General features: G+C 48.4%; 1 protein-coding gene across 3 annotated transcripts in view; it reads left to right on the top strand.

The window, feature by feature from the left end:
• The window catches only part of sv2ba (synaptic vesicle glycoprotein 2Ba), a 109,519-nt gene extending 98,331 nt beyond the window's left edge, over positions 1–11,188 (top strand). For all 3 annotated transcript variants that reach the window (XM_090222048.1, XM_090222049.1, XM_090222050.1), the window contains 7 exons: positions 3,883–3,996; positions 4,819–4,907; positions 5,136–5,300; positions 5,422–5,555; positions 8,149–8,352; positions 9,021–9,180; positions 9,474–11,188. In XM_090222048.1, the coding sequence (XP_090078174.1) occupies positions 3,883–3,996; positions 4,819–4,907; positions 5,136–5,300; positions 5,422–5,555; positions 8,149–8,352; positions 9,021–9,180; positions 9,474–9,657 (1,050 nt within the window). In that variant the 3' untranslated portion in view covers positions 9,658–11,188. The remainder of the gene's footprint in view (positions 1–3,882; positions 3,997–4,818; positions 4,908–5,135; positions 5,301–5,421; positions 5,556–8,148; positions 8,353–9,020; positions 9,181–9,473) is intronic.
• Positions 11,189–14,702: the final 3,514 nt, after the last annotated feature.

Raw genomic sequence — 14,702 nt, 5'->3', positions numbered from 1 at the left:
CTGTGAGTACACCACCGGTCAAACCAACTCTCCTCTAGTACAGTCACCCTGAGAGGGTATTCACTGTGAGTACACCACCGGTCAAACCAACTCTCCTCTAGTACAGTCACCCTGAGAGGGTATTCACTGTGAGTACACCACCGGTCAAACCAACTCTCCTCTAATACAGTCACCCTGAGAGGGTATTCACTGTGAGTACACCACCGGTCAAACCAACTCTCCTCTAATACAGTCACCCTGAGAGGGTATTCACTGTGAGTACACCACCGGTCAAACCAACTCTCCTCTAGTACAGTCACCCTGAGAGGGTATTCACTGTGAGTACACCACCGGTCAAACCAACTCTCCTCTAGTACAGTCACCCTGAGAGGGTATTCACTGTGAGTACACCACCGGTCAAACCAACTCTCCTCTAATACAGTCACCCTGAGAGGGTATTCACTGTGAGTACACCACCGGTCAAACCAACTCTCCTCTAGTACAGTCACCCTGAGAGGGTATTCACTGTGAGTACACCACCGGTCAAACCAACTCTCCTCTAATACAGTCACCCTGAGAGGGTATTCACTGTGAGTACACCACCGGTCAAACCAACTCTCCTCTAATACAGTCACCCTGAGAGGGTATTCACTGTGAGTACACCACCGGTCAAACCAACTCTCCTCTAGTACAGTCACCCTGAGAGGGTATTCACTGTGAGTACACCACCGGTCAAACCAACTCTCCTCTAGTACAGTCACCCTGAGAGGGTATTCACTGTGAGTACACCACCGGTCAAACCAACTCTCCTCTAATACAGTCACCCTGAGAGGGTATTCACTGTGAGTACACCACCGGTCAAACCAACTCTCCTCTAGTACAGTCACCCTGAGAGGGTATTCACTGTGAGTACACCACCGGTCAAACCAACTCTCCTCTAGTACAGTCACCCTGAGAGGGTATTCACTGTGAGTACACCACCGGTCAAACCAACTCTCCTCTAGTACAGTCACCCTGAGAGGGTATTCACTGTGAGTACACCACCGGTCAAACCAACTCTCCTCTAGTACAGTCACCCTGAGAGGGTATTCACTGTGAGTACACCACCGGTCAAACCAACTCTCCTCTAGTACAGTCACCCTGAGAGGGTATTCACTGTGAGTACACCACCGGTCAAACCAACTCTCCTCTAGTACAGTCACCCTGAGAGGGTATTCACTGTGAGTACACCACCGGTCAAACCAACTCTCCTCTAGTACAGTCACCCTGAGAGGGTATTCACTGTGAGTACACCACCGGTCAAACCAACTCTCCTCTAGTACAGTCACCCTGAGAGGGTATTCACTGTGAGTACACCACCGGTCAAACCAACTCTCCTCTAGTACAGTCACCCTGAGAGGGTATTCACTGTGAGTACACCACCGGTCAAACCAACTCTCCTCTAATACAGTCACCCTGAGAGGGTATTCACTGTGAGTACACCACCGGTCAAACCAACTCTCCTCTAGTACAGTCACCCTGAGAGGGTATTCACTGTGAGTACACCACCGGTCAAACCAACTCTCCTCTAATACAGTCACCCTGAGAGGGTATTCACTGTGAGTACACCACCGGTCAAACCAACTCTCCTCTAGTACAGTCACCCTGAGAGGGTATTCACTGTGAGTACACCACCGGTCAAACCAACTCTCCTCTAGTACAGTCACCCTGAGAGGGTATTCACTGTGAGTACACCACCGGTCAAACCAACTCTCCTCTAGTACAGTCACCCTGAGAGGGTATTCACTGTGAGTACACCACCGGTCAAACCAACTCTCCTCTAGTACAGTCACCCTGAGAGGGTATTCACTGTGAGTACACCACCGGTCAAACCAACTCTCCTCTAGTACAGTCACCCTGAGAGGGTATTCACTGTGAGTACACCACCGGTCAAACCAACTCTCCTCTAGTACAGTCACCCTGAGAGGGTATTCACTGTGAGTACACCACCGGTCAAACCAACTCTCCTCTAGTACAGTCACCCTGAGAGGGTATTCACTGTGAGTACACCACCGGTAAAACCAACAACTCTCCTTTAGTACAGTCAACCTGAGAGGGTATTCACTGTGAGTACACCACCGGTAAAACCAACAACTCTCCTTTAGTACAGTCACCCTGAGAGGGTGTTCAACTCTCCCCTAGTACAGTCAACTAGAGAGGGTGTTCAACTCTCCTCTAGTACAGTCACCCTGAGAGGGTATTCACTGTGAGTACACCACCGGTCAAACCAACTCTCCTCTAGTACAGTCACCCTGAGAGGGTATTCACTGTGAGTACACCACCGGTCAAACCAACTCTCCTCTAGTACAGTCACCCTGAGAGGGTATTCACTGTGAGTACACCACCGGTCAAACCAACTCTCCTCTAGTACAGTCACCCTGAGAGGGTATTCACTGTGAGTACACCACCGGTCAAACCAACAACTCTCCTTTAGTACAGTCACCCTGAGAGGGTATTCACTGTGAGTACACCACCGGTAAAACCAACAACTCTCCTCTAGTACAGTCACCCTGAGAGGGTATTCACTGTGAGTACACCACCGGTCAAACCAACTCTCCTCTAGTACAGTCACCCTGAGAGGGTATTCACTGTGAGTACACCACCGGTCAAACCAACTCTCCTCTAGTACAGTCACCCTGAGAGGGTATTCACTGTGAGTACACCACCGGTCAAACCAACTCTCCTCTAATACAGTCACCCTGAGAGGGTATTCACTGTGAGTACACCACCGGTCAAACCAACTCTCCTCTAATACAGTCACCCTGAGAGGGTATTCACTGTGAGTACACCACCGGTCAAACCAACTCTCCTCTAGTACAGTCACCCTGAGAGGGTATTCACTGTGAGTACACCACCGGTCAAACCAACTCTCCTCTAGTACAGTCACCCTGAGAGGGTATTCACTGTGAGTACACCACCGGTCAAACCAACTCTCCTCTAATACAGTCACCCTGAGAGGGTATTCACTGTGAGTACACCACCGGTCAAACCAACTCTCCTCTAGTACAGTCACCCTGAGAGGGTATTCACTGTGAGTACACCACCGGTCAAACCAACTCTCCTCTAATACAGTCACCCTGAGAGGGTATTCACTGTGAGTACACCACCGGTCAAACCAACTCTCCTCTAATACAGTCACCCTGAGAGGGTATTCACTGTGAGTACACCACCGGTCAAACCAACTCTCCTCTAGTACAGTCACCCTGAGAGGGTATTCACTGTGAGTACACCACCGGTCAAACCAACTCTCCTCTAGTACAGTCACCCTGAGAGGGTATTCACTGTGAGTACACCACCGGTCAAACCAACTCTCCTCTAGTACAGTCACCCTGAGAGGGTATTCACTGTGAGTACACCACCGGTCAAACCAACTCTCCTCTAGTACAGTCACCCTGAGAGGGTATTCACTGTGAGTACACCACCGGTCAAACCAACTCTCCTCTAGTACAGTCACCCTGAGAGGGTATTCACTGTGAGTACACCACCGGTCAAACCAACTCTCCTCTAGTACAGTCACCCTGAGAGGGTATTCACTGTGAGTACACCACCGGTCAAACCAACTCTCCTCTAGTACAGTCACCCTGAGAGGGTATTCACTGTGAGTACACCACCGGTCAAACCAACTCTCCTCTAGTACAGTCACCCTGAGAGGGTATTCACTGTGAGTACACCACCGGTCAAACCAACTCTCCTCTAGTACAGTCACCCTGAGAGGGTATTCACTGTGAGTACACCACCGGTCAAACCAACTCTCCTCTAGTACAGTCAAGAGAACCATACTCCTCGTTCAATATAATGTTATATAATCACTATTTTTTCTCCAACAATATAATGTGATATAATCTCTCCTGTCCCTCCTGTCAGGTGTCCAACATCACGACTCCTAAGACGCAGGAGGATGAGTTCATTGAGATCCAGAGTGACACTGGAACATCATTCCAGCGCTGGACTGTCAGACACACCAACCTCCTCAAACAGGTAACAGCTGGACTGTCATACACACCAACCTCCTCAAACAGGTAACAGCTGGACTGTCAGACACACCAACCTCCTCAAACAGGTAACAGCAGGACCGTCAGACACACCAACCTCCTCAAACAGGTAACAGCTGGACTGTCAGACACCAACCTCCTCAAACAGGTAACAGCTGGACTGTCAGACACCAACCTCCTCAAACAGGTAACAGCTGGACTGTCAGACACACCAACCTCCTCAAACAGGTAACAGCTGGACTGTCAGACACACCAACCTCCTCAAACAGGTAACAGCTGGACTGTCATACACACCAACCTCCTCAAACAGGTAACAGCAGGACCGTCAGACACACCAACCTCCTCAAACAGGTAACAGCTGGACTGTCAGACACCAACCTCCTCAAACAGGTAACAGCTGGACTGTCAGACACCAACCTCCTCAAACAGGTAACAGCTGGACTGTCAGACACCAACCTCCTCAAACAGGTAACAGCTGGACTGTCAGACACACCAACCTCCTCAAACAGGTAACAGTTGGACTGTCAGGCACCAACCTCCTCAAACAGGTAACATATAGTAGCCATTTCAGGGGGGAGCCCCAACCGGAATTCAATCAGCGTCCAGCGACTGTCAACACAACACCTCAGCCATTATACCAAGAGATCCTAAACCCTAGGAGGATGATAGGTGTTGGATTTAGATTTCTACAACACATATTCTTGATTTAAAATGTTAGAGTTTTTGAACATTGTCAATAGCACTGCTCATAAGAGTGTGTCTGAACCAGGAGGATGACTTGTTTGTGTTGTTGACTCTATGTCTCCAGGTGATGCAGAACGTGATGTCCCTGGCAGCACCAGACCTCAGACTGCAGGGTCTGTTCCTGGCTATCGTCTGGTTCACCATGGCCTTCAGGTAAACAAACAGTAGTAACCTTTTGTTGTGAGTATATTCAACAGACCCCCCTGTTATCCCATCAGGTGCTCCTCAACCAACACAGGAGATATCCAATCCAGTCAAAGCTCTCCAGATGGGGAACGTCTGCATATCTAACACGTGATAGCTTGCTACCTGTCGAGAGCACTGCCAAGTCACTATTGGACGTGTCAATCATGACGGGGTACTGTTACTTCTGTGTCTCAGCTACCACGGACTGTCGGTGTGGTTCCCTGACATGATCAAGTACATGCAGTATGAGGAGTACGAGTCCAAGGTGAAACTCTTCCATCGAGAACGAGTGGAGAGATTCCACTTCAACTTCTCCCTGGTCAACCAGATCCACAAAGAGGGAGAATATGTCCATGACAAGTATGTCACAGATGGGATATTTTGACTGGACAACTAGCACGTTACAATGTTGTCAGATGTCTTCCCTGAAGCAGGGCTGTTCTCTCTCTAAAAAAAAAACCTTTTGCTATCTCTTATCTAGGTTCATGGATATAGAGATCAAGTCTGTGAAGTTTGAAGATTCCCTGTTTGAGAACTGTTACTTTGAGGACGTCAGGTCGACCAACACGTACTTTGAGAACTGCACCATCAAGAACACGGTCTTCTATAACACAGGTAGGTGTTATATCTGTGCATGGATTCTCACAAATCAATCCATTTGTCCCTGATTCAAGCTCCATAGAGAGACCAGACAGGGTTGTACAATGTCTCCCTTGCTGTTCACCTTAACCATTGATATGTGAGGTGTATCATGTATGTGATGTACAGTGCATTTGGAAGGTATTCAGACTCCTCAAATTTTTCCACATTTTTTACGTTACAGCCCTATTCTAAAATGGATTCAAAATAAAAAATCCTTATCAATCTACACATAAATCCTCACAATGACAAAACGGAAACATATATATTTTTTTTGTTTGCTAATTTATAAAAAATAAATACCTTATCTTCTTGAGACAGTATTTTGATGTTTGGATGAAAAACGTGCCCAAATGAAACTGCCTATTTCTTAGGCCCAGAAGCTAGAATATGCATATAATATGCAGATTAGGATAGAAAACACTCTAAAGTTTCCAAAACTGTCAAAATATTGTCTGTGAGTATAACAGAACTGATATTGCAGGTGAAAACCCGAGGAAAATCCAACCATGAAGTGCAATGAAACCTCTGTTCCATTGCATGCCTACCCTCCATTTAAAGGGATATCAACCATATTCCTTTCCCTACAGCTTCCACAAGGTGTGAACAGTATTTAGACATAGTTTCAGGCTTTTATTCTGAAAAATTAGCGAGAATGATCACATCGCGTCAGTGGATAGCTGTGTCCCCAGAGTTTTGCATGCGCGAGCAGCTTGGAGCAGACCTTTTCTCTCTCTCCTATTGAAAAAGCTACCGTCCGTTTGAAATATTATCGATTATTTATTGTAAAAACAACCTGAGGATTGATTATAAAAAACGTTTGACATGTTTCTACGAACTTTACTAATACTATTTGGAATTTTTGTCTGCCCGTCGTGATCAACACGTTCCTGTGGATTACTCAACAAAACGCGCCAACCAAATGGAGGTTTTTGGATATAAAAATAATCTTTATCGAACAAAACAAACATTTAGTGTGTAATTGGGAGTCTCGTGAGTGCAAACATCCGAAGATCATCAAAGGTAAGCGATTCATTTTATTGCTTTTCTGAGTTTCGTGACCAATCTACTTTGCTAAAGGGATCGATGCGCCAAGAGGTTATTTACATGAGCATTGAGATTCTTTGCTTTAAGACTCAAAATTGAGCTCAGGTGTATCCTGTTTCCATTGATCATCCTTGAGATGTTTCTACAACTTGATTGGAGTCCACCTGTGATAAATTCAATTGATTGAACATGATTTGGAAAGGCACACACCTGTCTATATAAGGTCCCACAGTTGACAGTGCATGTCAGAGCAAAAACCAAGCCATGAGGTCGAAGGAATTGTCCGTAGAGCTCCGACACAGTATTGTGTCATGGCTTGGTTTTGTGCCAAAACATTTCTGTCCCGAAGAACACAGTGGCCTCCATCATTCTTAAATGGAAGAAGTTTGGAATCACCAAGACTCTTCCTAGAGCTGGCCGCCCGGCCAAACTGAGCAATTGGGGGAGAAGGGACTTGGTTAGGGAGGTGACCAAGACACCCATGTTCACTATGACAGAGCTCCAGAGTTCCTCTGTGGAGATGGGAGAACCTTCCAAAAGGACAACCATCTCTGCAGCCCTCTAGCAGCACTCTAGCAATCAGGCCTTTATGGTGGACTGGACAGATGGAAACCACTCCTCAGTAAAAGGCACATGACAGCCCATTTGGAGTTTGCCAAAAGGCACCTAAGGACTCTCAGACGATGAGAAACAAGATTCCCGTGTCTGATGAAACCAAGATTGAACTCTTTCGCTTGAATGCCAAGCATCAAGTCTGGAGGAAACCTGGCACCATCCCTACAGTGAAGCATGGTGGTGGCAGCATCATGCTGTGGGGATGTTTTTCAGCGACTAGTTAGGATTGAGGGAAAGATGAACTGAGCAAAGTACAGAGAGACGCTTGATGAAAACCTGCTCCAGAGCGCTCAGGACCTCAGACTGGAGCAAAGGTTCACCTTCCAACAGGACAACGACCCTAAGCACACAGCCAAGACAATACAAGGGTGGCTTCGGGACAAATCTCTGAATGTCCTTGAGTGGCCGAGCCAGAGGCCGGACTTGAATCCAATCGAACATCTCTGGAGAGGCCTGAAAATAGCTGAGCAGCGACGCTCCCCATCCAACCTTACAGAACTTGAGAGGATCTGCAGTGAAGAAACTACCCAAATACAGGTGTACCAAGCTTCTAGCGTCACACCCAAGAAAACTCAATGCTGTAATCGCTGCCAAAGTGCTTCAACAAAGTACTGAGTAAAGGATCTGAATACCTACGTAAATGTGATATTTCCATGTTTAAATTTTAAGACATTTGCAAAGATTTCGAAAAACCTGTTTTTGCTTTGTAATGATGGTGTAGATTTATGAGTGAATAAAAAATAAAAAATAAACATTTTAGAGTAATACTGTAATATAATGTAACAGAAAGTAGGAAAAGTGAAGGATTCTGAATGCTTTCTGAATGCACTGTAAACGTGACGTTGAACAGAGCACAGATCCCCTTATGATCTCATTTGGGACTGTCCTTTATCTCCGTGACTGGCAGACCTTTGGGAAGACTCTAAGTTTATAGACTGTCGGATGGAAAATGCCACGTTTCTCCATCCGAAGAAAGGCTGCCATCTGAACTTCCAGGAGGAGAACGACATCGTCATCTACATGGTCAGCTTCCTGGGGAGTCTAGCGACACTGCCAGGCAACATCCTGTCAGCCCTCTTCATGGACAAGATAGGAAGGATCAAAATTATAGGTGAGGGAAGTGAAGACACGTATGTGGCTCAGTGGGAAAATAATCAATGGTACAAAACAACCTGAAACTATGGCAGCAACTCTGAAATCATTCTCTCTTTCTCTCTCTGTCTTTTTCACTCTGTCTCTCTCTCTCTCTCTCCCTCTCTGCCCCCCTCTCTCTGTCTCTGTCTCTGTCTCCCTCTCTCTCCCTCTCTGCCCCCCCTCTATCTGTCTCTCTCTCTCTCTCTCTCTCTCTCTCTCTCTCTCCCTCTCTGCCCCCCCTCTATCTGTCTCTCTCTCTCTCACTCTCTCTCTCTCTCCCTCTCTGCCACCCCTACTCTCTGTCTCTCTCTGTCTCTCTCTGTCTCTCTCTGTCTCGCTCTGTCTCTGTCTCTGTCTCTGTCTCTCTCTGTCTCTCTCTGTCTCTCTCTCACTCTCTCTCTCTCTCCCTCTCTGCCCCCCCTCTCTCTGTCTCTGTCTCTCTCTGTCTCTGTCTCTGTCTCTCTCTCTGTCTCTGTCTCTCTCTGTCTCTGTCTCTCTCTGTCTCTGTCTCTGTCTCTGTCTCTCTCTCTCTCTCTCTCTTTCTCTCTCTCTCTCTCTCTCTCTCTCTCTTTCTCTCTCTCTCTGTCTCTCTCTCTCTCTCTTTCTGTCTCTGTCTCTCTCTCTCTGTCTCTCTCTCTCCACCAGGTGGTTCTATGCTGATATCAGCAGTTTGTACGTTCCTCCTGCTCCTCAGCTTCAGTCAGGGGGCAGTTATATTATTTCAGTGCCTTTTCTACGCTACCAGCGTCGCGGCCTGGAACGGACTGGAGGTCATCACAGTAGAAATCTACCCTTCTGCTAAAAGGTACAGAGAACCCCAATCCCCATGTCCATGTCCTGGTATCAGACGTCTGTGTTGTTCATGATGAGGGATTTAGGTGGTCATTGGATAAATACTATAAACCAAAGGTTTTCAACTGGTTTTGCCTCGGGACCCAAACTGAAGCAGGTTGTTTCAAATTGAACCAGGTAGTTTTTACTCAGACACCTGTGATCCATTCAAAACCTCCCGACCCGCCGGTTGAGAACCACTGTTGTAAACTGTCCTTTAAGCACCTGCCCTAAACCCACTGATGTCTGTACGTCTCTCTTCCTCAGATGCACAGCGTTCGGAGTGCTGAACGGTACCTGTAAGCTGGCAGCCATTATTGGCAGCGTCATCTTTGCCAAGTTCATCGGCATCACAAAGATCATCCCCATTTTCCTGGCGTTCGCAGCGCTCGCCTGTGGAGGTCTGCTGGCCACCAAACTGCCCGATACACGGGAGAAGATCCTGGAGTGAAAACATCTAAACATCTACAGCATCAAGGGTTGTAAAATTTCTGCGACTTTCCACAGGTTCTCAAAACATCTTGGTGGGAAGATTCCCAGACTTCCTGCGTGGGAATTTGGGGAAAGTTAGTGGAATTTTGCAAACCTTTACAACGTCACGGCCAAATAAAGATGTCTGTACATATAGGTTGGTCCAGTTGGGAGAGAGACTTCCACATGTGAAGTGAGTTGTGTGTGACAGAATAGGGGATGGGCTTTCTGTTCCCATGGTGATGTATAGAAAGAACGGTACCCTCATCAAGACATGTCACCATTTTACATTGTTTGATATTGTGTTTTTCTTCTGTCCACCCCCCTTCTGTACACCACCCAGGTAGAGCAGGACATGTCACTCTGTATTTGGTATGTTTTAAAATGTGTTTCAAATTATTTTAAATTAAAATTAAAGAATAGGATAAATATATTTACTTGGAAGATGAGAAATATATTTACTTGGAAGATGACAGACAGTTTTACCATGTTGTGCTTTGATTTAAAACTAACTGTTCAGGAAAGGTATTAGGTTGACATTTGGGTTGGAATTCAACGACGGCTAAGGTTTCAACGTAACGCTATTGTACGATTCAGAACCAATTTTTCATTGTCCTTGTTCCATTCCATTGTGTGAACTTTCATCTCGGGTAGTCAGGTGCTTGAATTGTCCCCTTTCCTCTTTGCCCTTAACTTTCCAGCTGAACCACTGAATGTGGTTCAGAAACCCCTCCATTCTATTCCACACCCCCCTTCTTTCCAAGGACTCCATTTATATATATTCATCCCTGTGTATCGCTCAGCATCTGGTCTTCAGCTCCTGTTGTATCTATTAACCAGGACGACAACCTCTTCTGCTGTACAGTGGATGCTTCTGTTGACGTACCAATATGTTTGTTGTATTGTTTGTGTTCAGTCTCTCCTTTTCCAGAAGAGCTGTGTTCTAGATACTGATTCTATTAAATCCTGTCTAGTCTTGTGTTCAGTCTCTCCTTGTCCAGAAGAGCTGTGTTCTAGATACTGATTCTATTAAATCCTGTCTTGTCTGTGTTCAGTCTCTCCTTTTCCAGTAGACTGATACTGATTCTATTAAATCCTGTCTAGTCTGTGTTCAGTCTCTCCTTTTCCAGAAGAGCTGTGTTCTAGATACTGATTCTATTAAATCCTGTCTAGTCTGTGTTCAGTCTCTCCTTTTCCAGAAGAGCTGTGTTCTAGATACTGATTCTATTAAACCCTGTCTAGTCTGTGTTCAGTCTCTCCTTGTCCAGAAGAGCTGTGTTCTAGATACTGATTTTATTAAATCCTGTCGTGTCTGTGTTCAGTCTCTCCTTGTCCAGAAGAGCTGTGTTCTAGATACTGATTCTATTAAATCCTGTCTAGTCTGTGTTCAGTCTCTCCTTTTCCAGTAGACTGATAGTGATTATATTAAATCCTGTCTAGTCTGTGTTCAGTCTCTCCTTGTCCAGAAGAGCTGTGTTCTAGATACTGATTCTATTAAATCCTGTCTAGTCTGTGTTCAGTCTCATCTTTTCCAGTAGAATGATACTGATTCTATTAAATCCTGTCTAGTCTGTGTTCAGGCTCTCCTTGTCCAGAAGAGCTGTGTTCTAGATACTGATTCTATTAAATCCTGTCTTGGTTGTCTGTTGCCATGACAATGTAAGATTTGTTTTTTTCTAAAATTATGTGAAAATGTGAGTTTAGACACTTTTATATTTTACTCTATTTTTAAAGTCACTAAGTATCATTTACAGCAGTGTTTCCCAACTCTGCTCCTCCAGTACCCCCAACAGCCCAACCCTGGTCCTCCAGTACCCCCAACTCTGGTCCTCCAGTACCCCCAACTCTGGTCCTCCTGTACCCACAACTCTGGTCCTCCAGTACCCCCCAACATCCCAACTCTGGTCCTCCTGTACCCCCAACTCTGGTCCTCATGTACCCACAACTCTGGTCCTCCAGTACCCCCCAACATCCCAACTCTGGTCCTCCAGTACCCCCCAACATCCCAACTCTGGTCCTCCTGTACCCCCAACTCTGGTCCTCCAGTAACCCCCAACATCCCAACTCTGGTCCTCCAGTACACCCGAACATCCCAACTCTGGTCCTCCTGTACCCCCAACTCTGGTCCTCCAGTACCCCCAACTCTGGTCCTCCTGTACCCTCAACTCTGGTCCTCCTGTACCCCCAACTCTGGTCCTCCAGTACCCCCCAACATCCCAACTCTGGTCCTCCAGTACCCCCAACTCTGGTCCTCCTGTACTCCCAACCCTGGTCCTCCAGTACCCCCAACATCCCATCTCTGGTCCACCAGTACCCCCCAACATCCCAACTCTGGTCCTCCTGTACCCCCAACTCTGGTCCTCATGTACCCACAACTCTGGTCCTCCAGTACCCCCCAACATCCCAACTCTGGTCCTCCAGTACCCCCCAACATCCCAACTCTGGTCCTCCTGTACCCCCAACTCTGGTCCTCCAGTAACCCCCAACATCCCAACTCTGGTCCTCCAGTACACCCGAACATCCCAACTCTGGTCCTCCTGTACCCCCAACTCTGGTCCTCCAGTACCCCCAACTCTGGTCCTCCTGTACCCCCAACTCTGGTCCTCCTGTACCCCCAACTCTGGTCCTCCAGTACCCCCCAACATCCCAACTCTGGTCCTCCAGTACCCCCAACTCTGGTCCTCCTGTACCCCCAGCTCTGGTCGTCCTGTACTCCCAACCCTGGTCCTCCAGTACCCCCAACATCCCATCTCTGGTCCACCAGTACCCCCCAACATCCCAACTCTGGTCCTCCTGTACCCCCAACTCTGGTCCTCCAGTACCCCCCAACATCCCAACTCTGGTCCTCCTGTACCCCCAGCTCTGGTCCTCCTGTACCCCCAACCCTGGTCCCCCTGTACCCCCAACTCTGGTCATCCAGTACCCCTAACTCTGGTCCTCCTGTACCCCCAACTCTGGTCCTCCAGTACCCCCCAACATCCTATCTCTGGTCCTCCAGTACCCCCCAACATCCCAACTCTGCTCTTCCAGTATCCCCCAACAGCCCAACCCTGGTCCTTCAGTACCCCCCAACATCCCAACTCTGGTCCTTCAGTACCCCCAACTCTGGTCCTCCAGTACCCCTAACATCCCATCTCTGGTCCACCAGTACCCCCCAACATCCCAACTCTGGTCCTCCTGTACCCCCAACTCTGGTCCTCCAGTACCCCCCAACATCCCAACTCTGGTCCTCCTGTACCCCCAGCACTGGTCCCCCTGTACCCCCAACTCTGGTCCTTCAGTACTCCTAACTCTGGTCCTCCTGTACCCCCAACTCTGGTCCTCCAGTACCCCCCAACATCCCAACTCTGGTTCTCCTGTACCCCCAACTCTGGTCCTCCAGTACCCCCCAACATCCCAACTCTGGTCCTCCAGTACCCCCCAACATCCCAACTCTGGTCCTCCTGTACCCCGAACTCTGGTCCTCCAGTACCCCCCAACATCCCAACTCTGGTCCTCCAGTACCCCCCAACATCCCAACTCTGGTCCTCCTGTACCCCCAGCTCTGGTCCTCCTGTACCCCCAACTCTGGTCCCCCTGTAACCCCAACTCTGGTCCTCCAGTACCCCTAACTCTGGTCTTCCTGTACCCCAAACTCTGGTCCTCCAGTACCCCCCAACATCCCAACTCTGGTCCTCCAGTACCCCCCAACATCCCAACTCTGCTCCTCCAGTATCCCCCAACAGCCCAACCCTGGTCCTTCAGTACCCCCCAACATCACAACTCTGGTCCTTCAGTATCCCCAACTCTGGTCATCCAGTACCCCTAACATCCCATCTCTGGTCCACCAGTACCCCCCAACATCCCAACTCTGGTCCTCCTGTACCCCCAACTCTGGTCCTCCAGTACCCCCCAACATCGCAACTCTGGTCCTCCTGTACCCCCAGCTCTGGTCCTCCAGTACCCCCAACCCTGGTCCCCTGTACCCCCAACTCTGGTCCTCCAGTACCCCTAACTCTGGTCCTCCTGTACCCCCAACTCTGGTCCTCCAGTACCCCCCAACATCCCAACTCTGGTCCTCCAGTACCCCCAACATCCCAACTCTGGTCCTCCTGTACCCCCAACTCTGGTCCTCCAGTACCCCCCAACATCCCAACTCTGGTCCTCCAGTACCCCCCAACATCCCAACTCTGGTCCTCCAGTACCCCCCAACAGCCCAACCCTGGTCCTTCAGTACCCCCCAACATCCCAACTCTGGTCCTTCAGTACCCCCAACTCTGGTCCTCCAGTACCCCTAACATCCCATCTCTGGTCCACCAGTACCCCCCAACAGCCCAACACTGGTCCTTCAGTACCCCCCAACATCCCAACTCTGGTCCTCCAGTACCCCTAACTCTGGTCCTCCTGTACCCCCAACTCTGGTCCTCCAGTACCCCCCAACATCCCAACTCTGGTCCTCCAGTACCCCCAACATCCCAACTCTGGTCCTCCTGTACCCCCAACTCTGGTCCCCCAGTACCTCCCAACATCCCAACTCTGGTCCTCCAGTACCCCCCAACATCCCAACTCTGGTCCTCCAGTACCCCCCAACAGCCCAACCCTGGTCCTTCAGTACCCCCCAACATCCCAACTCTGGTCCTTCAGTACCCCCAACTCTGGTCCTCCAGTACCCTAACATCCCATCTCTGGTCCACCAGTACCCCCCAACAGCCCAACACTGGTCCTCCTGTACCCCAACATCCCAACTATGGTCCTCCTGTACCCCCAACATCCCAACCCTGATCCTCCAGTACCCCCAGGGTTGGGAAACACTGGTTTACAGCATGTTCTATATTTACATCAACAACATGTTGACATTTCTAAGGAATGTGGACCTTTTTGGCTTGATTGAGCTGTGTGTGTGTATTTTAAATCCAAATGCTGTTTATTTAGTAAATACTTTAGTTTGATGACCAGCACTGTATTTGTTGTTGTACATTATTAGACCAGTTGTAAAATAATAGCTACATGATATAAGTCACATCAACCCTTCATGGTTGTTCAGTC

The sequence above is a fragment of the Oncorhynchus mykiss genome, chromosome 26 (assembly GCF_057628025.1).
Source record: "Oncorhynchus mykiss isolate SJ-2025 chromosome 26, ASM5762802v1, whole genome shotgun sequence".
Classification (NCBI taxonomy): Eukaryota; Metazoa; Chordata; class Actinopteri; order Salmoniformes; family Salmonidae; genus Oncorhynchus; species Oncorhynchus mykiss.
Note: the sequence above shows the minus strand (reverse complement) of the source record. Positions and strands in the feature narration are given on the sequence as shown.